The sequence below is a fragment of the Epinephelus lanceolatus genome, chromosome 17 (assembly GCF_041903045.1).
Source record: "Epinephelus lanceolatus isolate andai-2023 chromosome 17, ASM4190304v1, whole genome shotgun sequence".
In the NCBI taxonomy this organism is placed as follows: Eukaryota; Metazoa; Chordata; class Actinopteri; order Perciformes; family Serranidae; genus Epinephelus; species Epinephelus lanceolatus.
The window spans coordinates 43150352-43177239 of NC_135750.1; the positions used below are offsets into that span (position 1 = coordinate 43150352).

Below are 26888 nucleotides of genomic sequence, written 5' to 3' on the forward strand. Positions count from 1 at the left end.
CCAGGACAATGACCCCAAACACACCTCCATGCTGTGTAAGGGCTATTTGACCAAGAAGGAGAGTGATGGAGTGCTGCGGCAGATGACCTGGCCTCCACAGTTACCGGACCTGAACCCAATCGAGATGGTTTGGGGTGAGCTGGACCGCAGAGTGAAGGCAAAGGGGCCAACAAGTGCTAAACACCTCTGGGAACTCCTTCAAGACTGTTGGAAAACCATTTCAGGTGACTACGTCTTGAAGCTCATCGAGAGAATGCCAAGAGTGTGCAAAGCAGTAATCAGAGCAAAGGGTGGCTATTTTGAAGAAACTAGGATATAAAACATGTTTTCAGTTATTTCACCTTTTTTTGTTAAGTACATAACTCCACATGTGTTCATTCATAGTTTTGATGCCTTCAGTGAGAATCTACAATGTAAATAGTCATGAAAATAAAGAAAACGCATTGAATGAGAAGGTGTGTCCAAACTTTTGGCCTGTACTGTATATATTGTTAATTTTGTGTTGCGTCATATAATCATCATTTGCTATTCATTTACTCTGTGTTACCCATTTAGTTAAATAAATCTTCATTTATCGCCAAGTCGTTGTTTGTGATGTATATCTTGTGTACAGGAGCTGAGATCACTGCCTAGAGAATTCATAACCCAGATACTGAGATTGATTCATTATTGATAAGCGTGCTGACGAATTAATAAGTAATTTACGGAGTTATTCATTTGATTAGTCGCTTCCCTCATTAGGAGAGTGGTGCCCCAAATTCATTATTACGAGTGCAAATATTCTAAAAGAGGTATTTCCCCTACATTATCTGGTGCCGTCCGTGTGAGGCCTTATCAAATCATTGTTCCTGTGAACAGGTTATATAGGGTAAGTTCAGGGTGAGTGGGACAGTTTTTGGTTTTCTGCATTTTGTGAGATTTCTGGCTATGGATTTCAAAAAATAACCCAACATATGATACATTTCTGTAATGCTGAAGATTTTACCTATCCATTTGCGGAGGAAAGAAGATCTGATTATGTTCCATGGATGCATGGCATACCCTTTTTTGTGAACTGACTAAAATTTGTTTTTGTGTGTGAGATTTGGGTGAGTGGGACAGGACATTTGGGTGAGTGGGACAACACATTTGTTTAACTTTTTGTTCTCTCCCTGTACTTTTCTTCTTGCCTTCTCATTCCCTCTCTGCCTCTCTGGTGCCATTCTTTCTGCAGTGGATTAATCAGGATTAGTTTGGCAAGAAATCAAGTCTAAACTTTGTATAGGCTGACATTTGATGAACAAATGTTCCCTACTGTTGTTACTTTGAAAAGCCTTTACGTCTGCATCTAGTACACATATTATCTGATAACTGTGTTGCATTGTATTGGCAGGGGTGTGTGTATATGTGTGTGTGTGTGTGTGTGTGTGTGTGTGTGTGTGAGTGTGTGTCTGTGTGTGCGCATGCGTGCAGTTTGTATTGGTTGGTGTGTGTGTGTTCCTCTATATATCCTATCATCAACAATAGGCTTGAAGAGTTGGGGACAATTTGCAAATTAGATCCTGGGAAATAATCTGTTATCATGCATCCCTAGTAGGCTGGGTACACTTGCTGTTTATGCTAGCTGTTTTGCTAGCTAGGTAGTCGGGCTAGCAGTAAAAAATTGAGGTGCTCCATCAACAATTGTGTGGTAGATTTTGGGTCTGCACACACAAGAAGGTAAGGAACTATTAATCTAGAACATATATAATGATTCCCTATGGCAGGATTGATCATTTTTATTCATTAAGAGTGCCTTTTGGTGCTGTCCCACTCACCCAAAACCATGCTGTCTGGGACAAAATAAAAATAGCCTAATTCCATAAATGTAAACATAATCTTAACATTTTTTTCTGATTTTATTGTAGAAGTGCATCAAATTCATGTTTCCAGCAAATATTTCTGCAATATCTTGGCGAAAACATTTTTATAACCTTATGATCATAACAATCAAAATCTTATGCCATTTTCCTCACCTTGGGTTATGCAGGGTCAACTTCCTGATTGATGTTGGCCCCGCCCCCACATGTGACATCACACCAATGAGTGTAAGCAACTCTGATAATGTGGTTTCACAGCAAGGCTCAGCAAAAAAAGTTTTTATTTTCAATGACCAGGGGAGAAAATACAGCCAATTTACTTATACTGTCCCACCCAACCTGATGTCCCACTCACCCTGAATTAACCCTAAACAGACAAACCTTGGCGTTTTTAACGGCGATAGTGGAAATACATTTCCCCGATAGCCCCCGTAAGGCTTATTATATGAACAGATTCTGAGCGGGTTGTCCACTGGAGGATCGATCATGTGTTTTAATCTTTGTGCTTCTGATTTGTGTGTGAGCATTAATAACGGCAGTAAAATATAACCTTTGGGTGGATGACGCTAAACCCAAAAGATAGATTATTTAAATCCTCGCGTTCAGACCATGGTAAATGATATATTTGTGTTATAACACGGAACTTAAGAGCTAAACTACGGTAAGCCTTAACGTTTCAATTGTGGTGCTGTGACACCCGAATCTCTCAGATATCTGCATATGAAGCGTCCCGTACACATTAAGAAAGGCCTATTTGACACACTGATTGCCATGAAACGCGGAATCATAATCGTGTCCTGTTTTAATTAAGCTTTGCTGCGATACTCCAGAAAGCTGTAATTAACTCAGACCCTCTGTGTCCTCTGGTTTGATTAGCTACCTTGCCAAGACAGCTGCTGACGGCAGTTAAGAGGTTGTTGTTACTGTCGTTGCTATGGTAACGCTTGTGTCGGAACAGCGCTGACTGTTTTCGAGCTTTAAAGTGATTCACTGCTTTGATAAGAGTGAATGAAATCGTCGCCGAACGATAAAGTGTTAACTGATTGCCCTGCTGGGTAACTGTGCTAAACGGGTGAAGCCGCCGTGCTCATCTGTGTGTGGGTTTAGTGAATTCTGAACTGCTGCAATATGATTGCAAACGATGTTTTGCCCTGGGTGTTTTCAATGGTTACGAGCTTCTGAAGCAAAAACAGGACAAGCCACCAGAGATACTGGATGAAGCGAGATACCCAACTCAGCTCACTTCCTGATTCAGTGACGTCAGCGCCACGCCCCCGTAGGAGACTTGCGGCAGCTCTGAATGTATTGTCGTCAATGAGGAAAATGAACGTGATCACAATTTATGGTCAATTCTTTCGCCCAGTAGTCACTAAAGTAAATATTGGGTTCATTTTCCACAAGCCACACATCTTACCAACATTCTGACACTAAAGCTGCATTTTTCATCCGAACAGATCAAGAGAAAGTTAACTTTGTTTGAGCCCTGTCCGTCTCAGAAAACAAGTTCTCGCGAGATCTCGTGATCTTGATAAACAGGCGGTAAAATCACAGTTAGTTTACAAACAGTTATTTACCGCTAGTAATAAATAAAAAATGCCCAAGCTTTGTGCAGCAATAGGCTGCAATAATAGGAAGAATGTATTTTCATTCCACCTGCTTCTCGATCCGCATACACAGACATCCACAGAGCCTCTGTTCAACACGGTGGTGGGGAGGGAGGTTGAGGGAGAACAGGCTCTGATTGGAGGGAGAGCTAACCACGCCCACTTAGGAGACAGGAAGAGTAACCGTTTTCTTAACATTGGATCAGCCTACAGTTGGGTATCTCCCTTCATCCAATATCTCTGGTATCTCCCTTCATCCAATATCTCTGAAGCCACTCAGTGGGCGGTGCTAAACCGTCACTTCCTGCCCTAATCATCTTCTACTATTTAGTGCTCCCTCAGGATAACGCCCTCTCGGGCTATTCTACCCAATTACATTGAATTTAAAATTAAACAGCGCCCTCTTTAGGTTGCTGTGCCGCATTACATTGAATTTAAAGTGAACATCGCCCTCTCTGGTTCCTGTCTCTCATTACATCGAGTCTGCAAATTGAACAGTGCCCTCTCCTGGTTGTTTGGTTAACTGAGTTTGGTTCACAAATTCAAACTGTGTACAATTGATGAGTCTTAAATAACCAGCATTGATTTAAGTTAAGTTTTGTTAACTCTGCCATCCCATTATCTTATATTCTTATCATTACACAAAACAATTTCTTTTAAATCTGAGTAAACCTATATTAAGCCTGATTTCATTTCAAAGGGTATTTAAACACACAGATTTGTCTTACCATTCATAAATAAGTGGCTTATTTCGTTTGTTTTGATCTAAATTGTGATTAATTACAAATTGTGCTTTGTGATTTTCTTTTTTTCCCTCCACAGGAAATTTTAAATAGACTAACCACTATAGTTACTGAAAACTCACTAGTTACTATTGACTGTTTATGTGACTGTTAACTGCAGAAAATTACTTCCTCAAAAGCAGAATAATTATTTTTCACCTCAAACGAAAAATTTAAATTTACCAATCTGATTTTCTATAACTACTAATAGCACTATTGATTTCTATACATATATAGAGAGAGATAGAAACCAATCTACACAATTTTGATATCATTGACAAAACTCAAATTAAAATAAAATAAAACTTAATAAAATAAAATATTTACACGCCCTACACATTTTGAAAAAAAAAAAAAAACCTTTTGATTTTGTCTTTCTCATACTACACTTAGTGATAGACTCTCTCAATTTGACACGTTTTGTGTTCCCACTGATCTGTACCCAAAGGTCAAAACTCTTTAACCAAACTCCTTGTACCTTAAGCCTAAGCTAAAGCCAACATGGCTACAGGTCACTCTTCTGAACCCTCAAGCCAGGGAGACCCCCTTGATGAACTTGAGCCAGTGTTGGTGGACATGACTAAAGACTTGATACCTGGCTTTGTAATTGACATCCAGAAAACTGAACCTTCCGAACTTGAAGCTACACTGTCACTATTAACAACCACAGCTTTAGTTACCCCACTAAAAGGCCAGACACTAACTGAGATGTTAGGAAAAATGGCAGTCGTTATGGCAGCTGAGCGGAGAGCCCTCAAACAAACACTTGAGAGCACTCACCAAGCTCTGGCCAAAGCAGAAAGAGACATTAGCGAGCTGAAAGCTCGGCCCAGTACTTCACAGGGGGACGCTGATGGTGCAACTTCAAAAGATGAAGAGAATGCTGAATTGCAAGGAAAGAACGCAGAGTTGGTCAGCCACCTCCATGACCGTGACATGGAACTATTTGCAACCACGCAAAGGCTCGCAATAGTAGCCGAAGAATGTGATGAGGCTAAGAGCCTCCTCAAGAAAGCCTTCAGTGAAATAAGATCAATCAATCAATCAATCAATTTTATTTATAAAGCCCAATATCACGAATCACAATTTGCCTCACAGGGCTTTACAGCATACAACATCCCTCTGTCCTTTGGACCCTCACAGCGGATAAGGAAAAACTCCCCAAAAAACACCCTTTAACGGGGGAAAAAAACGGTAGAAACCTCAGGAAGAGCAACTGAGGAGGGATCCCTCTTCCAGGATGGACAGACGTGCAATAGATGTCATACAGAACAGATCAGCATAATAAATTAACAGTAAAACAGTAATCCGTATGACACAATGAGACAGAAAGAGAGACAGAGAGAGAGAGAGAGAGAGAGAGATGCAGGACAGACGGTAATGACAGTAGCTTACAACAACATTAATGAAAGTAATTATCGTTATAGTTCTGGCTACTATGGTACAATATGTTGAAAGTATATATTAGTATCTGGCAGTATACATGTGTGATAATAATCATATGTGTATAATAACAGTAGAAGTATGACTAATCACTAATGATGGCAGCAGCAGCAACAGGAGGCATCTGGCAGGACCACGGCAGCAGCACAACCACACACATCACGCTATCCAGGCACCGCTGCAATATGAGTTAACCTGAGAGACAGTGGAGCACAAAGGCTCTGGAGAAGAAGCCGAGTTAGTGACATCCAGAATGGCCGAGTTAGCAAGATGCAGTAATAGGATATGAGAGAGAGAGAGAAGGAGAGAAGGTGCCCGGTGTATTATAGGGAGGTCCTCCGGCAGACTAGGCCTAAGTCAGTCTAACTAGGGGCTGGTACAGGGCAAGCCTGAGCTGGCCCTAACTATAAGCGTTATCAAAGAGGAAAGTCTTAAGTCTAGTCTTAAATGTGGAGACGGTGTCTGCCTCCCGGACCGTAACAGGAAGATGATTCCACAGGAGAGGAGCCTGATAGCTGAAGGTTCTGGCTCCTGATCTACTTTTGGAGACTTTAGGGACCACGAGTAACCCTGCGTTCCCAGAGCACAGTGTTCTGGTGGGATAATAAGGCACTATGAGCTCTCTAAGATATGATGGAGCTTGACCATTTAGAGCTTTATAAGTTAACAGTAGGATTTTAAATTCAATTCTGGATTTTACAGGGAGTCAGTGCAGAGAAGCTAAAACAGGAGAAATATGATCTCGTTTCTTAGTTCCTGTTAGTACACGTGCTGCTGCATTCTGAATTAGCTGGAGAGTTTTTAAGGACTTGCTAGTGCTACCTGATAATAGAGAGTTACAGTAATCCAGCCTAGAGGTAACAAAAGCATGGACCAATTTTTCTGCATCTTTTCGGGACAGGATAGGCCTAATTTTCGCAATATTACGCAGATGAAAAAATGCAGTCCGTGAGGTTTGTTTTAAATGAGAATTAAAAGACAAATCTTGATCAAATGTTACTCCGAGGTTTCTTACAGTAGTGGTAGAGGCCAGAGCAATGCCATCTAGAGAAACTATGTCATCAGAAAGAGTATCTGAGTTGTTTGGGGCCAAGAACAATAATTTCAGTTTTGTCTGAATTTAACATCAGGGAATTGGTGCTCATCCAGGTTTTTATGTCTTTAAGGCAGTTATGGAGTTTAGTTAATTGATTACTTTCTTCTGGCTTCATCGATAAATACAACTGTGTATCATCCGCATAACAATGGAAATTTATAGAGTGATTTCTAATAATGTTGCATAAAGGTACATAAGGATGATTCATTATGATCGTCAACAAACTGAAAACAATCAGATAAATAAGATTTAAACCAGCTTAGTGCAGAACCTTTTAGGCCAATTAAGTGTTCCAGTCTCTGTAGCAGAATTTGATGGTCAATAGTGTCAAACGCCGCACTAAGATCTAATAAAACAAGTACAGAGACGAGTCCTTTGTCTGAAGCAATCAGAAGGTCATTTGTAATTTTAACTAGTGCTGTCTCAGTGCTATGATGCACTCTAAATCCTGACTGAAATTCCTCAAATAAATTATTATCATGGAGAAAATCACACAGCTGGTCTGCGACTACTTTTTCAAGGATCTTTGACATAAAGGGAAGATTAGATATTAGTTGGCTAACACCTCTGGATCCAGGGTGGGCTTTTTTAGTAGAGGTTTAATTACAGCTACCTTAAAAGACTGTGGTACATAGCCTGTTAATAAGGATATATTGATCATATCTAATATATGAGTGTTAACTAAAGGGATGACCTCTTTAAGTAGCCTAGTTGGGATGGGGTCTAAGAGACACGTTGATGATTTAGATGACGAAATCACTGCGGTCAATTCTTGAAGAGAAATTTGGGAGAAGCAATCTAAATATATATTAGGTCTTACAGCTGTGTTTGAGGTTAGATAGGTAGGCCTACTATCTGAGGACAGGAGGTCGTGAATTTTGCCATTAAAAAAGCTCATAAAATCATTACTGCTAAGGGCTAAAGGAATACAAGGCTCAATAAAGCTCTGACTCTCAGTCAGCCTGGCTACAGTGCTGAAAAGAAACCTGGGGTTATTTTTGTTTTCTTCTATTAAAGCTGAGTAATAGTTTGCTCTGGCATTGCGGAGGCCCCTCTTATAAATTTTGAGAGTGTCTGCCCAGATTAAACGAGATTCTTCCAGTTTGGTTAATCGCCAATTCCTTTCAAACTTTTGCAATATTTGTTTTAACTTACGGGTTTGAGAGTTATACCAAGGAGCAAACTTTCTTTGCTTTATTAACTTCTTTTTAAGAGGAGCTACAGAGTCGAGTGTTGTTCGCAGCGAGCCTACGGCGCTATCAACAAAATGATCAATTTGGGAGAGGTTAAAGTTGGTACAGGAAACCTCTGTTACTGAAGGACTTGATATTGAATTTAACAACGGAATAATCATTTCCTTAAATTTTGCGACAGCACTATCTGATAAACATCTAGTATAGTAACCGTTGCTGAGTGGCATGTAATTGAGTAAAAAGAAATCAAAAGTAATCAAATAATGATCCGATAGCAAGGGATTCTGTGGAAAGACTGTTAGGTTATCAATTTCAATTCCATACGTTAGAAATAGATCGAGGGTATGGTCAAAACAGTGAGTGGGTTCATGTACACCCTGACTGAAACCAATGGAGTCTAATAATGAGATAAACGCGGTTAAAGCACGTTAAAGCAACTGAAGTGAGAAAGCAGAATGCAGGCTAGTAGAATTCACCAGAGCAGTACAGAAACTCTGTCACAGAAACACCAGAAATGACACAACTCGCTTACCGCAATACGTCAGCACGTCAAGAGACTTGAAAGCCTGAGTCAAAGTCCAGTCTAAGTATAAAGATATTGATCAAGAGCAGATCAGCAATCTGCGACAACAACTGGCGGACGCCAAAGACAGAGTTGCTGAGTCGCAATGCCAACAGTTTATCAAAGAAGAAGAACTGGCAGATGCAAAGAGAGAGTTACAGTACTCCTTTGAACAGAGCCAAAGCCGCAGAGTCTTTCTTGATGAACCTCCCCTTGAAGCCAAAAGAGATACTAAGTCTCTGAAATCATCTCAAGAAGACCTACTCTTGCAATCTTCACCATCGTTCTCGCATGAACATGCCTCCTGTTCTCGGGACATCCGGCCCCAAGCTCAACAAACCAGGGGGGGCCTTCACTCGACCTCCTGACCCAGGGACTGGCGCTCACCTTTCGCCGGGTCCTTCAAGCAGAGATCTGCCTGTGCGACCCGCCCCACTGTTTCCACCTCAGCAGGTCTCCCGTTCCCGGGACACCCGGCCACCACTGAAACAGGTAAGTAATATTTACGCTCAACAGCCGCCTCCTACGGTGGGCGCTCATTTTGCGCAGGGTCCCTCAGATAGAGACCTTGATAAAATCGCCCGCAACATAACTCGCTTTGAACCCAATCTTGGTGGTTCACATCACACCAATCACTACCTTAGAAATATTGACTTCTATCTACAGAAGTTTCCGAACGCCTCAGTCAACGACAAGATTTACCTTATCAAGGTGACCTCTAGTCGAGACGTCAGTGCTTTCATTGACCGCCAGCCTGATTATATCAGGATTGACTACTCCCTTCTTTGCCAAGCATTGTTTGAGGAATTCTCTGACTATCTTTCACAAACTGGTTTGACCTCCGCCATGACAGTCAAACAGGGAAGAAACGAATCTCCTCAGCAATACTATCATCACCTGCGTCTCACCTACTTTGGTTCCAGAAATGAACCTGGGATGGAAGAGGACCTGCACTTCAAGGCTCTCTTTATCCAGAACCTCCATCCCACTACTAGCGTCCATCTTGGTGTTGCGGCATGTCCTCGTACTTTAACAAGTCAACACCTACGAGAACTCGCTTTAAAGGGTTTTGCTAAACAAAAACAAAACTTGACTAAACACGGAGAACCCAATACAATCTTGAGTCTCGAAGCTACAACTTTGGAGTTGGAAGGGGTTTCTAACAGCAAGCCATATGACCACTGCACAACCCCTACCAAAACTCTTCAGCCTGGTCGGACAGAAAAACCACCTCCACCTAAACCAGCCCATCAAAGTAATGGCTACTCACGACCACCTTGGTCGAGTCAGAACCAAAAACCAAAGTTCAAGGGGAATCACCGCTTCCCCAACTACGGATCAGATAAGTTTTCACCAAACCAACGGGAGAACCGTCCGGCCCGGGACCGCCGAGAAAGTGACCGACATAAGATACAAGACACTTACCTCCAGGACAAACAACCGCCAAAGCAGGATCCGTCTGAAGAAAAGGCAAAGAAGGACAAGGACTCCAGAGGTAAGCCCACAAAAGTTGATCTTAGTGAGGAAGAACTCGACGCTATCAGACGCGTCATACAGAACATGCGTAGAGAGAAAAAAGATAAAGCAGACCTCTTTTCCGTCACCTCCGCATGCTCTGAACCCTCCCCTCAGGCCGTTTTGACGCGCTCACCTGAGGCAGAGGCTGAAGAAAGCTATCTAGACCCCTGTGAACCCGAGCCTGCACTGCTTTCAAACCGGGTCACGACAGTCCAGTCCAATTCTCCTGAACAAAACTTGTCTCAGTTAACACCTCCCAGTGCTGTCTTTGTGGTTCAACTGGACTCAAAAAATGATTCTTCCAAGAAGAACTCCCTAACCATACAGGGTGAACCACCCTTCCAACAGTTCTTGTGCCATCTCACCGAGAATGGGGTCGCTCGCAAATTCTATCTGTCCATGACACTTGAAAATGAACTTGTGCATGAAGCACTCCTTGATACCGCCGCAGATATCACCTTAATGTTGGCGACCCTGTTCAATACATTGCGAGCAATAGCACATCGCTCCAACAAGGAGTTGAAACTGCAGACCTGCTTTCTCAAGGTCCAACCATACGGCCTGCATAGCACCACCTTGAAAGTCATGACACTGGTGCAGCTGACTATCGGACCAATGACTCTTGTCCACCCCGTGTACGTGTCATCTCTCGACACCATTCCTCTTCTAGTCGGCAAGGATCTTCTCAATCGGTTTGAACCACTAATTGATTTCAAACAACTAAACATCTGGGCACAGGTTCATCAACCTCTGCCTATCTCCCTTCCTCAATGTGGTGCAGCTCAGTGCTGTGTTCTTGACATCGAGTCAGTGTCACTCAAGGCCCAAGTCTGCCCACCGGAGGTTACTAGGGACGGCGACACGCCAAGCACAACTTCTAAAACCTTGCTTACATCACCATGGCATCAAAACGAATCGTTGGCACAATGAGACACCTTCCTGTGTTCATTCACTGATTCTGATGGAGAAAGTGAATACTGCCCAGAAGTTTTTCCCAGCCCTCCCACCCCTTCGGTTTATGCAATCACTCGGGCTCAAGCGGTGGCCTCCGCTCCGACTGCCGCGCCTGTGCAGGCTCCTCTCGCAGTCACTCCTGCCTTCACTAACTCTGATCTGGTTTCCCTCCAGTCTCTTGATCCTGCCATCAATAAAATGCTGCTTTCCTTGTCTGATCCTGCTGTCCATACCGTCTCCGAACATGATCTTGAATCCGTTCCCGGCTTGCTGCACCTGTATAATGCGCGTCCTGCGCTACGGGTCATCAACGGCCTTCTGGTGCATGTCTCTGATACACTTGCTTCACCTACGTTTGTGGTGCCTCAGAGCCACAGGGGGGTGATGCTAATGCATGCCCATGACTCCCCATGCGCAGGACACAAAGGAACTAAAGCAACATATAAAGCTCTCCAGCAGGTGGCATACTGGCTACACATGCAGAAAGATGTGGCAGACTACATCAGAGGCTGCCTGGTCTGCTGCCAGTTTCAACCATCAAGACCGCTCCACAGAGCTCCCTTACAGCGAAGAGGCATTGCTTTCCCATGGTCAGACTTGCAGATTGACTGGGTGGGGCCTCTAACCAAATCAACCCGAGGAAACAATATTTCCTCACAGTCACTTGCACTTTCACCAAATGGGTGGAGGGCCTGCCAGCCCCAAATGACACAGCCCAAACCACTGCGTACTTACTAATGAACCACATCTTCTCTCGGTTTGGTCTGCCCAGTCGTGTCAACTCAGACAGGGGGACACACTTCACCGCTGAAACCATGCAACATCTCTGGGAGATGTTGGGCATGAAGGCCAACTTCCATGTCAGTCATCACCCTCAAGCTTCAGGACAGGTAGAGCGAGCGAACCGAACGATAGTCCAAATACTAAAGAAGTATGTGGCATCCAACCACAAAGATTGGGATGTAAAACTGCCTTTGGTCTTGATGGCCATCAGAGCCACTCCCCACCAAACAACAGGAGTTTCTCCCTTCCAAATGATGACGGGTCGACAAATGACCCTCCCCCTACACCTGCTCTACCAGCCAGGTGAGGCTAACATCGCAACAGCATATACGACCCATCAGTATATGACTGACTTGAACAAACACTTAAAGGCCACATTCGCCTTTGCCCAGAAAAATCTAGAAAACAGCATAGAAGGACGCAAGGCCTACTACGACCAAAAAGCGTCCTATGACGAACTCCAAGTGGGGGACAAAGTCTGGTACTACATCTTTGCCCAACCAACTGGAGCAAGCAACCAGGGCCCAAGAAAACTCGCTCGCAAGTTTCTTCCCCACTGGGAAGGGGCTTATGTGATCACGGAGAAGGTCTCACCCGTCGTGTACCAGATCCGAATCAAAAGAGGCCAGAGAGAACCAACTCTCAGATGGGTTCATCGTAACCAGATCAAGCCTCACAAAACCCCCATGGGAAGTAACGGGGATGCCAACGTCTCTGTTTAGTTTTTGAAAGGAGTAGTCAAATATTTGGGGTGACAATTACTAGTGGAAATTAAATCGTGAATTGCTAAACAATAAAACAGAGTGGCAGTATCGTATAACACCAGTATCAAAACTACCTTAAAGCCAGGTATCTCATACTTTAGTCTGCCACCAACAGCTACACCACGAGTTATTGTCTCTCCCTCTCTCCAACCCAATCTTATCATTTTGTTATAAGTGGGGGTGACACTATATTTCACCTGCTACTGATTCTCTAATCTAATCTACATAGTACAGTCCAAATTCCTCCCTAACCATGTACATTTCCCTCATCAGGATGATTTGGCTGCTCACCCTCTTGACCCTCGGTCTGATCACCGCACCGGTGCTCCCCGAGATCATAGAACCAGGACCTGACTCTAGGATTGTTCTGAAGGAACAATCCAGGCTGCTGATCACTGACTGTCGCCTACACACACAAAGGGTGTTTGTTAGGTTAAACCCCCTGGAGGTATGTAAAAAGAACGTCCCTGTCACAGCTCAGCTAACCAGTTGGGCTGGCACGAGCTGGAACAGGGAGGTTATACGCCATACCGAGGCAGACACGACCCACATGTTGCAGCAGCTACAGAAGTTCACAATTACCCAATCAGAACTAGGTGGACACAACAAGAAATCCAAACGGTTTATAGGTGGGCTGCTAACTGCAGCTGCCGCTGTTGGCTCTCTTTTCAGCATTGGACTCTCCTCAGTCAATGCAGTAAGCCTGTCCAATGTTAAGTGCCATATAGGCGAACTCCAGGATGAAATCCCAGACATCAAAGCACAAATTACCCAGCAACAAAGCCAACTTCAAACAATAGGACAGACAGTGCGAGGAACCGTCCTAGTGGTAAACACCCACAGTGAGACATTAAACAAAACACTCCGTGCGGTTAATTCTCTCCTCTCTGTTGTGCAAGTTGATTATGCTCATACGCAACTCGTTAGCGCATTGATGTCAGACATGCTGCGAGATATTGGATCCTCCATGGACAGCTTAGCTATAGGTAGGATTCCTCCATATTTTGTCCCTCTTTCTCTGGTACAGAGGCTCCTGACTATAGCTACTCGAGGTCTGGTCACCCCCCTTCAAGCCCATTTGGCCTACACTTTAGGTAATGCGGTCCCAATCTACGTCAATCCTGAAGACAGAGAATTGGCTTTTATTATCAATCTGCCAATGGTGGCCTCTGAAAACATCTCTCGACTAAAGGATGTAGTAAATGTTGGATTCTGGCAGGGGGATGTGCACGTCAAAGTGCAGACCCCTCCAGTCATTGCTTACCATGATAATAGTCCGGACCTATAGCTAGCCCCAAATTTGCACACTGACCAAGGATATCCATTACCTATGTCCCAGTAAGCCGTTTATCCGTGATAGCACGGATGGGATATGTGGCCTCAAGCCTATGGCACCCGATGCCCGATGCCCAACAACGGTAACATCCCGATCTCAGGTCACTGACACTCAGGCTGAGATTGTAGGAAGCCACTGGCTAGTCAACACTCCAGCTAATACTGCTGTTCTCACATATGACCAACATGACACCACTACCCGCGTCGTGCTGCCCGGCCAGACGCTGTGGATCACTGTACCAGAGAACGCCATTTTACATATAGAGGACTTAGCCCTTTACCATCTGAACCCTGATCAGTATGAGAGCGAGATAGAGGTTTCTGAGTTCTTCAGCCAGCACACCTTGGAGTTAGATCCAAACACAGTAACTCAGGTACAATATAAAGGCACTCAAATGATCGATGTTACTCCGGTTGATGACGTGCTCAAGGAGATTGCCTCATCTAGCCAGGACCCATCAACCATGCATGGTCGACCCCTGACACCATACTTGCCGTCACAATAGCCCTAGGATACTTCCTGACCTTCGGGATAGCTTTCTTCTACATTAAACGCTCCCAAGCTCTACAGTGCAAACTGGAAAAATGCCACAGGGGCCTAGAAACCTTAGCCAAATCCAGAAAGTCACAAAAAGACAACCAATCAACTGAACTGCAGGAGGTTGAGGAAGGCAGGGACTACAGTGGAGTTGGTACTCCCCTGGCCCCAGCCATCCTGGACCTGGATTTCTAAGGAATAAACCCTGTACAAGACTTGAGCATCGGCTCACGTGGTCTAACCATCAATATGCACCACCTGGGCGATCCAAGGTTCCCGGGACAGTCAACATTGGAATCGAGTGGGGGAATGTAGGAACATATTGATATCTATTCTCAGCAAGGCCAGATGTTTATTGCCCTGCCCCCTAACTGACCCCAGTCAGGAGAAAGACAGTCTGTCTGTCTCCAAGGACATCATGTGAAGACTATTCAAATCAGGTCATTAACTCATGAAGGGGTCCCCTTTCTCACCCCGAGGTAGTTTTGATTAGCAACTCTGCCTTGAAAAACAATGCACCCTTTGATGACCGCATCCTGCCTCTCATATGTGACTCAAAGAGAGACAAATGTTCGATTGTAGCAGGGCTGAAACGTATGTGTCAGATCCTTGTGCCTCTTTATTACCGTGTAACATGTCTAGACTTGTTCAATACACATAATCATGTTTTCATATGAATGGAACTCTGTTAAGAACAAAGTTTTGATATGTGGCATAATTAAATGTAATTTCAACTCTCTAACATATAGCCATATTGCCATCTTGTGGTGGAGTTAGGAAGGGTTACCGTAAGGAAGTCCACTTTATATTGATGGACTAGGGGCTCATCCTACTCTCCAGTGTGCTATGTGTGAGCTCAGTCCTGCGTGTTCTTTAATGAAGCAATAGGAGAACATATTCGGTCTCAGTTAATGTAGTTTATTAAGCAGTAAAGGAATAAAATTACAGAGCTCTGGGTCTCAACTTCACGTCCCTGATGAACAACAAAGGTGTGTCAGTTCACGAAGTCTGACCTCCTGTCCTTTCCCTGACCCAGTATATTTGAGCGTAACAGAGTGTCATTGTGCACTCTCTTCTCTTCTCATTGGCAGTTCCACTTCCTCCTTCACCACACCACACCCCTGCCTCGTGTTAATCTGACTCCTTCCTGCTGGCGGTGGGGGCGTGGTTCCTGTTTTGAAAGACAAGAGAACAACACAACTCCCTACACGTGCTGTACCTTACTGTGGCAGGACGGCACAGCCCGTCTCCACTCATGTTGTGTATGTGCTGGGTCAGGTGGATAGCTGTGTAGGCTCGCCCCTTTGCTCCCCGCCCATTGAGTGACACTGGGCTGGGAGCAATTATCCAATTTCACCAGCGTACTGGGCGAGGCCAGCCAAAGCTATATATGGGGGAGAGCTGCGCCTCTCAGATGTGCGTCCCCCCCACCTTATCCGGAAACCTGAGCGTGTGTGTCGGCAGTGTGGTTTGGCGTGGCAGAATTTGATCCACGTGGCTGTCTTGAGACGCAGGTCGACGCGTCTCCTCTGCTCACTTTGCCAGGTAGGCTCAGACACTATTATTGCGTCTCTGGCTCGTATTGGTGCCGTGTCTGATGCGCTTTCTGCTCTCCAGCAGAGTTGGCCTGTACTCTGGCCGGGGGTTGGGAGTGCGTGGCCTCGGAGCCGTGCGCAATAATCTGCGCACCGGGTTGGGAACCCTCAGGTAGGCTGGCTCGTGTGTGTCTGGCGTGTCTCATGCGCTCTGTCGGGCTGCACATTTTGTGACTCTGGTCTCTGTTTGCTGTTAGCAGCTATAAAGGTGGTTGGTTGGTGGCTATCTCTCCTGTTGCCTGTGACGCTGCGCCCTCACTCACGGGTATGTATGCGTGCTTGTTTTAATCCATCTAATTGCAAGTCACGTATTAATTTTAGTCTGTATCACAGCAGGTGGCTCCTCCTCTGACGTGGGCCGCTGCGCTGCTGCTGCTGTTCTGTCCACCTGTTCTGTCTCGGGTTCACCCCAGCAAGCTTATTGTTCTCTTACATTTGTGTCTATTGTTTTTCGTTGTTTTGTTTTTTTGACATCCTCATTGTGTGTGTGCGCGGGTGTTTGGAGTTTCGCACGCCTGGAGTAAGTCAATCTGGATGAAACTCAAGTGTTGGCTTAACTGTATGCAGTGCTGCTCATGGGGAGGAAATGAATGCAGCATAGGACTTAAAGCTACACCAAGAGGACTGATCCACGTCAGCAATCTATTAGTATCGGTTGATTATTGTTTCTTTGTATTGTAATTAGATAATTATTTCGATCATTGGTGGATTTTGTGACCGTTGTTGTTTTCTGTAGATTTTTTTTTGTGTTTAGTTATCCAGTTATTTTTGCATAGGTTTTGGTTTCTTATTTTTTTTCGTTTATTATTTGTTTGTTATATCAACAAAAGCACCATCAACCTTGGTGGAGACCTCCTGGGCCTGGCATAGTGTGGTGTTGGGGCAGTTTCTGGCTTGGTTTTGTTTTTTTTCTTGCCCCTTGCTTTGACTAATATCTGCCTCTTTTGTTGGACAGGAGCTGTTGGGCTGGTGTGGCGAGCGACTGACTGATTCCTGCGGTGGCGGTCCCCTCACTTCCTGTACAGTAGTGCACATGGGTGTCAGTTGATGGTGTGTGGTTTCTTTTTTCTTCACGTGTGGTGTGCCTCATCAGGACCCTTCCCCTCCCCCTCAGTCGTCGCCGCCTGGTGAGCCCTCAGCCCCTTTACACAGCACATGCACTTTTTTTTTGGCAAATTTAACCAACCTGTCAAGAGGCCCCAGAGGATTGTGCAATAATTTGCCTTTTGTTATTATTATTGTAATCTTGCTTGCATCATCACTGAGATTGGTCAGCATTTTAAATTTTGAAATATTGTTAATAAACTTTCTCTTTTATATTTTATTTGGAATCCGTCAGTCTCTGTGTCTCTCGTACCTGTGTGACCTTGTTTACAGTATTAGAGAGGCGTTTCCCCTCTGATATATTTCCTGGGAGTGAAATTCCCCTAGGTGGCGTTGTCGGACACTTATTAACAGAAATAAATAAATCCAACCCTCGTAGTATTGCCACATTCTTGGCGTTGTCGGCAGGATGACACCTTGAAGGCTGACGTGTAGTCCATTTTTTTTCTGTTTTGGTGTTTTTTTACTGTACCTGTTAATAGCTTGCCTTTTATTGTATGTAAATGGTTTTGGAGACAGAACAGCAGTAGCAGTTTTGTAAAGACCTAATCAGCTCCATCAGTCAAATTTCTCAACTTTGTTCTCGTGAGTTTTGGTGCAGCTTGTCCTCTGGTGCCATGGAGGAGGAAATGCAACAGCTCAGAGACCTAATCGTGCAGCTGAAGGCGGATAATGAGCGGCTTCGTCAGGAGAGGGAAGCCTCGCAGGCCGGCCCGAGTGTTGACACTCCAGCCCCATCTGTTTCGGTGAGTACTGCCCCAGTAGCAGAGTCCAGCGCCACGGTAACCGAGCGGTTGGTTGTGGTACCAAGAGACCGTCAGTGTCCCATGTTCAATGGTAGGACTGGCATCAGTGTAACTGAGTGGGCAGAGGAAGCTCAGGCTTGTATGCGGGCCCGTCGCTTGTCAGCTATTGATCAGGCACTCTTTTTGGTTGACCATCTAGAGGGAGAAGCCAGAAGGGAGATTAAGTACCGTACCAAGGCTGAGCAAACAGATCCTGCTCGGATCCTTGCTATTTTGAATGACTTGTATGGTTGTACACAGTCATACATAACCTTGCAGCAAGCCTTCTTCTCTCGGGTGCAGCAGGAAGGAGAGACATTACAGGAGTTTTCCTTAGCTCTGATGGCCCTCATGGACCAGGTACAGCAGTGTGCACCTGATGGTCTTCTTAATGCCGCAGTCTTACTCCGTGATCAGTTTGTAGAACATGTTCTTGACAGTGCCCTCCGTAGAGAACTGAAGCAGTTGGTCCGTCGTCAGCCTCGGTCCACCTTGCTGGAGGTGCGTGCAGAAGCAATTCGTTGGGAAAGAGAGGGGCTTCCAGGGGGCGCCAGGGAGCGTAGCCATTCTCTCCCTTCCATGTATGGTCTGCAGTACGGGGTACAGAGCAGCCCCCATCCACCTCCTTTGGCCGCCTCCCAGGGTTCAGAACTGGGTGAGTTGAAGGAGCTCTTGAAGCGCCAACAGGAACAACTCAACCAGCTCACCCAGACGGTGGCATCTTTGCAGACCTCATCCTTTCAATCCCGCCCCAGTCGCTCTGGTCCAGTGATCTGTCGAAGATGTCAGCAACCAGGTCATTTTGCCAGGGAATGTGATGAAGAACGGGCTCCTTCTCGTGCTCGTGCCACTTCTGCCCTTGGTCTTGCGAACAATGTGGTCGGGTCCTCTTCTTCCTCTCACCAGCCGGAAAACTGAAACCCACTGAGTTGCCGAGCCACAGCTCAGATGGGGAGTCAATGGGCTCAAGGGAGGGGACCATGGGTAAATTAATGTCATCTTGCCCTCACCTCAATCTCTCCATGGGCGGCATCATGGTCCCATGCTTGGTGGACACTGGATCCATGGTGTCCACGATCACAGAAAGCTTCTTTTTGGAGCATTTTGCACCTTGGGGTGCCGATCGTCTCCAGTCTTGTCATTGGCTGCAACTTCGGGCAGCTAATGGGTTAGCAATCCCTTACATCGGCTATCTAGAGTTAGATGTGGCACTGTGTGGCAAAGTGTTTCGTGGTTGTGGCATACTGGTGGTGCGAGACCCTCCAGGTGCGTCATCTTCTGTTTCTGGAATCTTGGGGATGAATGTCATCCGCCGATGTTATCGTGACCTTTTTGGGGCACATGGTGCTGCACTGTTCAGCTTGCCTGTGGTGACTCAAGCTCCTGGTTCAGTCATTGAGGCCTTGCAACAATGTCACCAGTCCACCACCCAGCATCCAAAAGATCTGTTGGGTACCGTCAAGGTTCGAGGCCCGCGGGCAGTGCGAATACCCGGTGGGGTCATGCAGTTTGTTGCGAGCACCTGCCCCGAACAGTTTTCTGGTCAGGATGTGCTTTTTGAGCCCCCTCAGTCAGGGCTGCCGGCTGGGCTGCTTGCCTCCCCCTGTCTCACCCAAGCTGTCCGTGGTACAGTCTACATCCCGGTAGTTAACGTAGGGACCACTGAAGTTCTCCTCTACCCACGCACCAGTTTGGGTGCCCTCAGTTGTGCCCACGTTGTGAGTCTACCCACTGGGGTCACCGAGGTGAGGTCTGCCACAGCTACAGTCTCCTCCCATGTGGCTGACAGTCCTGCACAGAGCGGTGTAGAACTGGTAGACCTGTCTGCCTTGGCACAACAAGACCAAGCCGAGGTGCGGTCCCTACTGCGGAAGTACAGCTCCGTCTTCTCTGCACATGATGGTGACTTGGGTTGCACTGATCTCATTTCACACGACATTCCACTGCTTGACAACATTCCTGTGCGACAGCGATACCGGCGTATTCCTCCATCGGAGTACGAAGAGGCCAAGGCCCATATTAACCAGCTTCTGGAGGCTAAGGTCATCAGGGAGAGCAGTAGCCCATACGCCTCCCCCATCGTGTTGGTCAGGAAGAAAGATGGTAGTCTACGCATGTGTGTAGACTACCGCCTTCTCAACAGCAAGACGAGGAAAGATGCTTTTCCTCTCCCCCGTATTGAAGAGAGCCTGGATGCTCTTTCTGGTGCCTGTTGGTTTTCAACCTTGGATTTGGCCAGCGGCTATAACCAGGTTCCCGTGACCGAGCAGGACAAGCCTAAGACTGCCTTTTGCACGCCCTTTGGTCTTTTCGAATGGAACCGAATGCCATTCGGGCTGTGTAATGCCCCAAGCACCTTTCAGCGGTTGATGCAAAGGATGTTTGGGGACCAGCAGTGTCAGTCTCTCCTCCTCTACCTTGACGACATTGTTGTGTTTTCTTCTTCTATCAGTCAGCATCTGCAGCGCTTGGAAGTTGTCTTGAGTCGGCTCCAGAAGGAGGGTTTAAAAGCCAAGCTGGAGAAGTGTGCTTTCTTTCAGAAAGAGGTCAGCTATCTTGGGCATGTCATCTCTGGGGAGGGTGTTTCCACAGACCCTGCCAAGATCGAGGCGGTCGCCAGGTGGCAGCGCCCCCGCCAGGTTTCAGAGCTGCGTTCTTTCTTGGGGTTTGCCAGCTACTACAGACGCTTTGTGGAGGGTTTTGCTAAGCTGGCAGGCCCTCTGCACAAGTTGGTGGCAAACACGACAGGCAGTCAGATCAAACGAGGCCAGAAACCAGATGTTGGTTCTGTATGGACACCCCAGTGTGAAGAGAGCTTTGAGGCCTTGAAGGCAAAGTTGGTCTCGGCCCCCGTCCTGGCATATGCAGACTTCTCCCGTCCCTTCATCCTGGAGACTGACGCTAGCCATAATGGTCTAGGAGCTGTCTTGTCCCAGGAGGTGGAGGGTAGGGTTAGACCGATAGCTTATGCTAGCCGAGGCCTGCGGCCAACTGAGCGTAACATGACCAATTACAGTTCTATGAAACTGGAATTTCTTGCCCTTAAGTGGGCCATGACGGAGAAGTTCCGTGACTATCTGTGGGGGCACAAGTGTGTTATCTTCACCGATAACAACCCGTTAAGCCATCTCCAGTCTGCCAAACTGGGAGCCACAGAGCACCAGTGGGCAGCCCAACTTGCCGCCTTCGACTTTGAGGTCAAGTATCGATCTGGCCGCAGCAATAAAAACGCTGATGCCCTTTCTCGTGAGTACGTGTCAGGCTCTGGCTTGGTTGAGCAGGCCCTTCCTGGTACATCAGTTCCAGCTCTCCTTCAACAAGCTGCTCCCCCAGTCTCAGCGGTTCCAGTGACCCAGTCTATGGTGTCTGTCCTCCCGTTCCACTCTCCCTCTGACATTCGCTCATTGCAGGAGTCTGATCCCCTCCTGAAAGAGGTGTTGGTCTTTTGGAGAAGGCAGGTTCGGCCGACCCCAGATGAGAGGAGGCACGTGTCCAAACCAGCATTGGCGTTGTTGCGACAGTGGGATCGCCTGGTGGACAAAGATGGTGTACTCCATCGCAGAGTTTTCCGCTCAAATGGGGGAGAGGAGAACCTCCAGCTGCTCCTGCCAGCTCTCCTGAAACAGGAGACATTGAAACTGCTCCACCACGAACACGGTCACCAGGGTATTGATCGGACTACCGAGCTGGTACGAGAGCGCTGTTACTGGCCAGGGATGTGCTCAGATATCAAGCAGTGGATCAGGGAATGTGAGCGCTGCCAGGTCGCAAAGGACTCTGGGCCCATTTCGCACAGCTTTAGGGGCCACTTGCTCGCATCGAGGCCAAACCAGATTGTGGCCATTGATTTTACTGTGTTGGAGCCCTCCAGAAATGGGTGGGAGAATGTCCTTGTAATGACAGACGTGTTTAGTAAATACACTGTGGCTGTCCCAACTGGGGACCAGCGCGCTCCTACTGTTGCCCAGGTCTTGCTCAATGAATGGTTCTTTAAGTTTGGTGTACCAAGCCGCATTCACTCCGACCAGGGCCGCAGTTTCGAGAGTGCCTTGATCCAGCAGCTCTGTTGTTTGTATGGAGTAGAGAAGTCCCGCACTACCCCATACCACCCGGCAGGAAACGGACAGTGTGAGCGGTTCAACCGAACGCTACACAACCTCCTGCGTACCCTGCCAACTTCTCGGAAACGAGAGTGGATCTCCTGCCTCCTGCAGGTGCTCTTCTGCTACAACTCCACACCTCATCAGGTCACGGGAGAGTCTCCCTTCTTTTTAATGTTTGGTCATGAGCCTAGGCTTCCTGTCGACTTTCTGTTGGGTCGAGTCCAGGATCCTGTCCCAGGGAAGGTACAGGATTGGATTTCTGAGCATCAGGTGCGACTCAGGACAGCTTTCGAGGGGGCTCATGATCGGTTGTTGGCAGCGGCTAGTCGCCGTAAGGAGCGGCATGACCAGCGCGTCCATGACGAGCCTCTGCAGGTTAACCAGCTTGTTTATCTCCGAGACCATAGTGCTAAGGGCCGGCATAAAATCAGTGACATTTGGAGTTCCGTGGTGTACCAGGTGTTAAGAGCCCCACGTGGCGACGGTGCGGTTTACACCATTGCTCCTGTGGACGACTTGGAGAAGGTGCGCAATGTGCATCGCAACATGTTGAAGGCCAAACTAGGGCCTGACTTGGCTGGTCCTCCTCCTGCTTCTCCTCCCGCTCCTCCGTTTCCACCAACAGCACTCGAGGGTAACTCCTCTAGTGATGACGACCTCTGGGTGTTGGTCCCTGAAACCCCGTTGCCATCGTCCGCACCTGTAGCTGGCAGTGCTGATCGTAGGGGGTCCCTGGCAGCGACACCGCCGAGAGATCCTCCTGTCCTTGGTATGCCTCTGGCACGGGGAGATGCTCCTGTGTTGGGTTTTTCTCCCCCTACGGCAGGTTTAGGCAGCAGTAGTCAACCCGCTGTCCGTCGAACAGGTCGATCCACCACTGGCCAACACTCAAACGTGCATCATCTTCCACGGTCAGCCGGTTGCATTGACGGTGAAGTGGCGGGACCGTCACGGGCTGCGTCTAACACCCAGTATGCTTTCCACCGCCCTTGGTGTTAACCCCCAGGTCCCTGTGGTCCATTGTCGGGGCGACAATGCAAAAAGGGGGGGGTAGATGTGGCAGGACGGCACAGCCCGTCTCCACTCATGTTGTGTATGTGCTGGGTCAGGTGGATAGCTGTGTAGGCTCGCCCCTTTGCTCCCCGCCCATTGAGTGACACTGGGCTGGGAGCAATTATCCAATTTCACCAGCGTACTGGGCGAGGCCAGCCAAAGCTATATATGGGGGAGAGCTGCGCCTCTCAGATGTGCGTCCCCCCCACCTTATCCGGAAACCTGAGCGTGTGTGTCGGCAGTGTGGTTTGGCGTGGCAGAATTTGATCCACGTGGCTGTCTTGAGACGCAGGTCGACGCGTCTCCTCTGCTCACTTTGCCAGGTAGGCTCAGACACTATTATTGCGTCTCTGGCTCGTATTGGTGCCGTGTCTGATGCGCTTTCTGCTCTCCAGCAGAGTTGGCCTGTACTCTGGCCGGGGGTTGGGAGTGCGTGGCCTCGGAGCCGTGCGCAATAATCCGCGCACCGGGTTGGGAACCCTCAGGTAGGCTGGCTCGTGTGTGTCTGGCGTGTCTCATGCGCTCTGTCGGGCTGCACATTATGTGACTCTGGTCTCTGTTTGCTGTTAGCAGCTATAAAGGTGGTTGGTTGGTGGCTATCTCTCCTGTTGCCTGTGACGCTGCGCCCTCACTCACGGGTATGTATGCGTGCTTGTTTTGATCCATCTAATTGCAAGTCACGTATTAATTTTAGTCTGTATCACAGCAGGTGGCTCCTCCTCTGACGTGGGCCGCTGCGCTGCTGCTGCTGTTCTGTCCACCTGTTCTGTCTCGGGTTCACCCCAGCAAGCTTATTGTTCTCTTACATTTGTGTCTATTGTTTTTCGTTGTTTTGTTTTTTTGACATCCTCATTGTGTGTGTGCGCGGGTGTTTGGAGTTTCGCACGCCTGGAGTAAGTCAATCTGGATGAAACTCAAGTGTTGGCTTAACTGTATGCAGTGCTGCTCATGGGGAGGAAATGAATGCAGCATAGGACTTAAAGCTACACCAAGAGGACTGATCCACGTCAGCAATCTATTAGTATCGGTTGATTATTGTTTCTTTGTATTGTATTTAGATAATTATTTCGATCATTGGTGGATTTTGTGACCGTTGTTGTTTTCTGTAGATTTTTTTTGTGTTTAGTTATCCAGTTATTTTTGCATAGGTTTTGGTTTCTTATTTTTTTTCGTTTATTATTTGTTTGTTATATCAACAAAAGCACCATCAACCTTGGTGGAGACCTCCTGGGCCCGGCATAGTGTGGTGTTGGGGCAGTTTCTGGCTTGGTTTTGTTTTTTTTCTTGCCCCTTGCTTTGACTAATATCTGCCTCTTTTGTTGGACAGGAGCTGTTGGGCTGGTGTGGCGAGCGACTGACTGATTCCTGCAGTGGCGGTCCCCTCACTTCCTGTACAGTAGTGCACATGGGTGTCAGTTGATGGTGTGTGGTTTCTTTTTTCTTCACGTGTGGTGTGCCTCATCAGGACCCTTCCCCTCCCCCTTAGTCGTCGCCGCCTGGTGAGCCCTCAGCCCCTTTACACAGCACATGCACTTTTTTTTTGGCAAACTTAACCAACCTGTCAAGAGGCCCCAGAGGATTGTGCAATAATTTGCCTTTTGTTATTATTATTGTAATCTTGCTTGCATCATCACTGAGATTGGTCAGCATTTTAAATTTTGAAATATTGTTAATAAACTTTCTCTTTTATATTTTATTTGGAATCCGTCAGTCTCTGTGTCTCTCGTACCTGTGTGACCTTGTTTACAGTATTAGAGAGGCGTTTCCCCTCTGATATATTTCCTGGGAGTGAAATTCCCCTAGGTGGCGTTGTCGGACACTTATTAACAGAAATAAATAAATCCAACCCTCGTAGTATTGCCACATTACTATCTGTACATCACTTTCTATTCTTTTTACCATATATGAAACTAATTATTTAAGCATTGTGGTATGTGCTCCTCAGACTTCATGTCTCTTCCTCTCCTGTACTTCTCCACTTCTGCAAAGCAAACACATTCAGATCAGCTGAAATCATCTCAGTATTCTCATTGCTCACACATCTAAAACTTATGTAGTGAAACACAACTTATAGTAAAACACATAAAATCATTCTATTCCCAACAGTCCCCCTTTTGGCCTCATAGGACTGAGGCCACTTTTTTCAGTCTCAATGTATCCAGGTCCCCCTTTTTAGGTCTTGTGATTACTGCACTTTTTGTTTCTTTTGAAACAAAAAGTTATCACTCCCCCTTTTGGTCTCATACACATGAGACCACTCACACCTTGTCTTCTCCTGAGTCTGAGTCCGAATCTGAATCAGTAGGCGGCTCTCCTAACAGGGTGGCCGTCTCCATTTGAGTCATCTGATATGGTGGGGGCTGTGGATGTTTTCTCTCCACAGCTGTCACTGTGATTCTTTCACAGAGTGACCGGATACATGGGATACAACAACAATCACATAATGCTAACACCGCGAGCATTCCCACCAGAGACAAGAATACCGATACCACTAAATCTTTCCACTTACCGAACCACTTTTCGAAGATACCACCCAGGGGTTTATCAATGCCTGAGTGTTCATGCATTTCCTCAGAGAGCGTGCGCAGCCCTTCTAGCACCTTAGTTACTGACCCTTCTGGAGCTGTGTTGTTTGGGATGAAGGTGCAGCAGAGGCCCTGGAACATAGAGCAGACACCCCCTTTCTCCGCCAAAAGCATATCTAACGCAATTCGGTTCTGTACTGTCATCAGGGAGGTGGCTGCCAGTTGTTCAGTGAGTCCCCCAACTGCGTCCCTAGTGCTGTTGGCCAGTCTAAGAACATTGTAATGCACATAATTAATTCTGTCCACATTTTTGTTAGGGGTGATGGGAAACAGTGCAGCTAGTATGGGTATGTTTTCAAAACCAGCGGCCACTTGGTCAGCCAATTTGTACTGGTCTGGGACCCCACCAGGAACACCTATGGCGTCCATGTACGTGGTTGTTCCCTGGCTCATATCAAATGCATTTCTTTTCTGTCTACCTGGGTTGGTCTGGGTATCCCTCATCCCTAACAGGACCAGGGGTACAGCCAGTCGGACCAGTGCACACGTACCAACCCAGGAGGATGGCAGGGACAAGTGGAGGGTCTTATCTCCACAGTACCAGAACAGGTAACCTCTAGCCTGAACCATGCTGATGGCGTTCTGCCATGTACTCACATTCAGTGTTCTCTGGCACCAGTCAGCTTGCATCTGTCCCATATCAGTTACCACCCCGGTGGAGAGGTTCCTATGGAAACAAGTGTAGTTGGCGATTCTGGGACTAAACGTTGGTGGGATGGTGTGATTCTTTATGGGTGGAAACAGAGAACTCAGAGTGGTACAATTAGCAGGATCAGGATACATGGTCATATTTATCATACAGTTAAAACCAGTAGGGTCTGTGTCAGGATACAAAAGGGCTGGAGTGGTGAACAGCATACGATGCAATTTGACATGTTCATGGATTCTGCTGTCGCCGCCACCCAATCTAACCATAGGTTTCTGTCTCCATAGCCTGTGGCCAATCTGACTACGTCACTGCGGGTCAATTTAGAGTAGTCAGTGTTTATCACGCCTGTGTTCTGTTGGGGTTCAGGCGCCTTGGTTACATTACTTGGGGATACGGTGGTATTAGTAGGGGGAAGATTCAATAAGGTTAGTTTAATTAGTCCCATGGTATCGGTGCCACTGTGGTCTACTCCCAACACCAAATACGTTGTGTTGTTGGTGCGATCTCCGCATTTGGTGCGGTGCCTAATTGAGTTTGACCATGGGTTTGTTGTGAGATTATACACGCTTAGCAATACCGGATTCTGCTTATGGGAGCCTGGGAG

At 46.8% G+C, this 26888-nt stretch overlaps 1 protein-coding gene and 1 long non-coding RNA gene across 2 annotated transcripts; one reads left to right on the top strand and one right to left on the bottom strand.

Moving 5' to 3' along the window:
• Positions 1-15307: 15307 nt before the first annotated feature.
• On the bottom strand, positions 15308-26464 carry LOC144458370 (endogenous retrovirus group FC1 Env polyprotein-like). Its single transcript, XM_078160721.1, has 2 exons — positions 24929-26464; positions 15308-15629 (listed from the first exon to the last, which is right to left on the bottom strand). The coding sequence occupies exon 1, from the start codon at positions 26431-26433 to the stop codon at positions 25309-25311; it is 1125 nt and encodes a 374-aa protein (XP_078016847.1). The 5' UTR covers positions 26434-26464; the 3' UTR covers positions 15308-15629; positions 24929-25308.
• LOC144458371 (uncharacterized) lies at positions 22758-24918 on the top strand. The gene is made up of 3 exons (XR_013487866.1): positions 22758-23373; positions 23449-23688; positions 23757-24918. It is a non-coding gene; the product is annotated as an uncharacterized LOC144458371 (long non-coding RNA).
• Positions 26465-26888: the final 424 nt, after the last annotated feature.

Bases quoted from the DNA above. Each gene is read 5' to 3' on its own strand.
- LOC144458370 (XM_078160721.1), bottom strand. From the start codon at position 26,433: ATGATAAATATGACCATGTATCCTGATCCTGCTAATTGTACCACTCTG.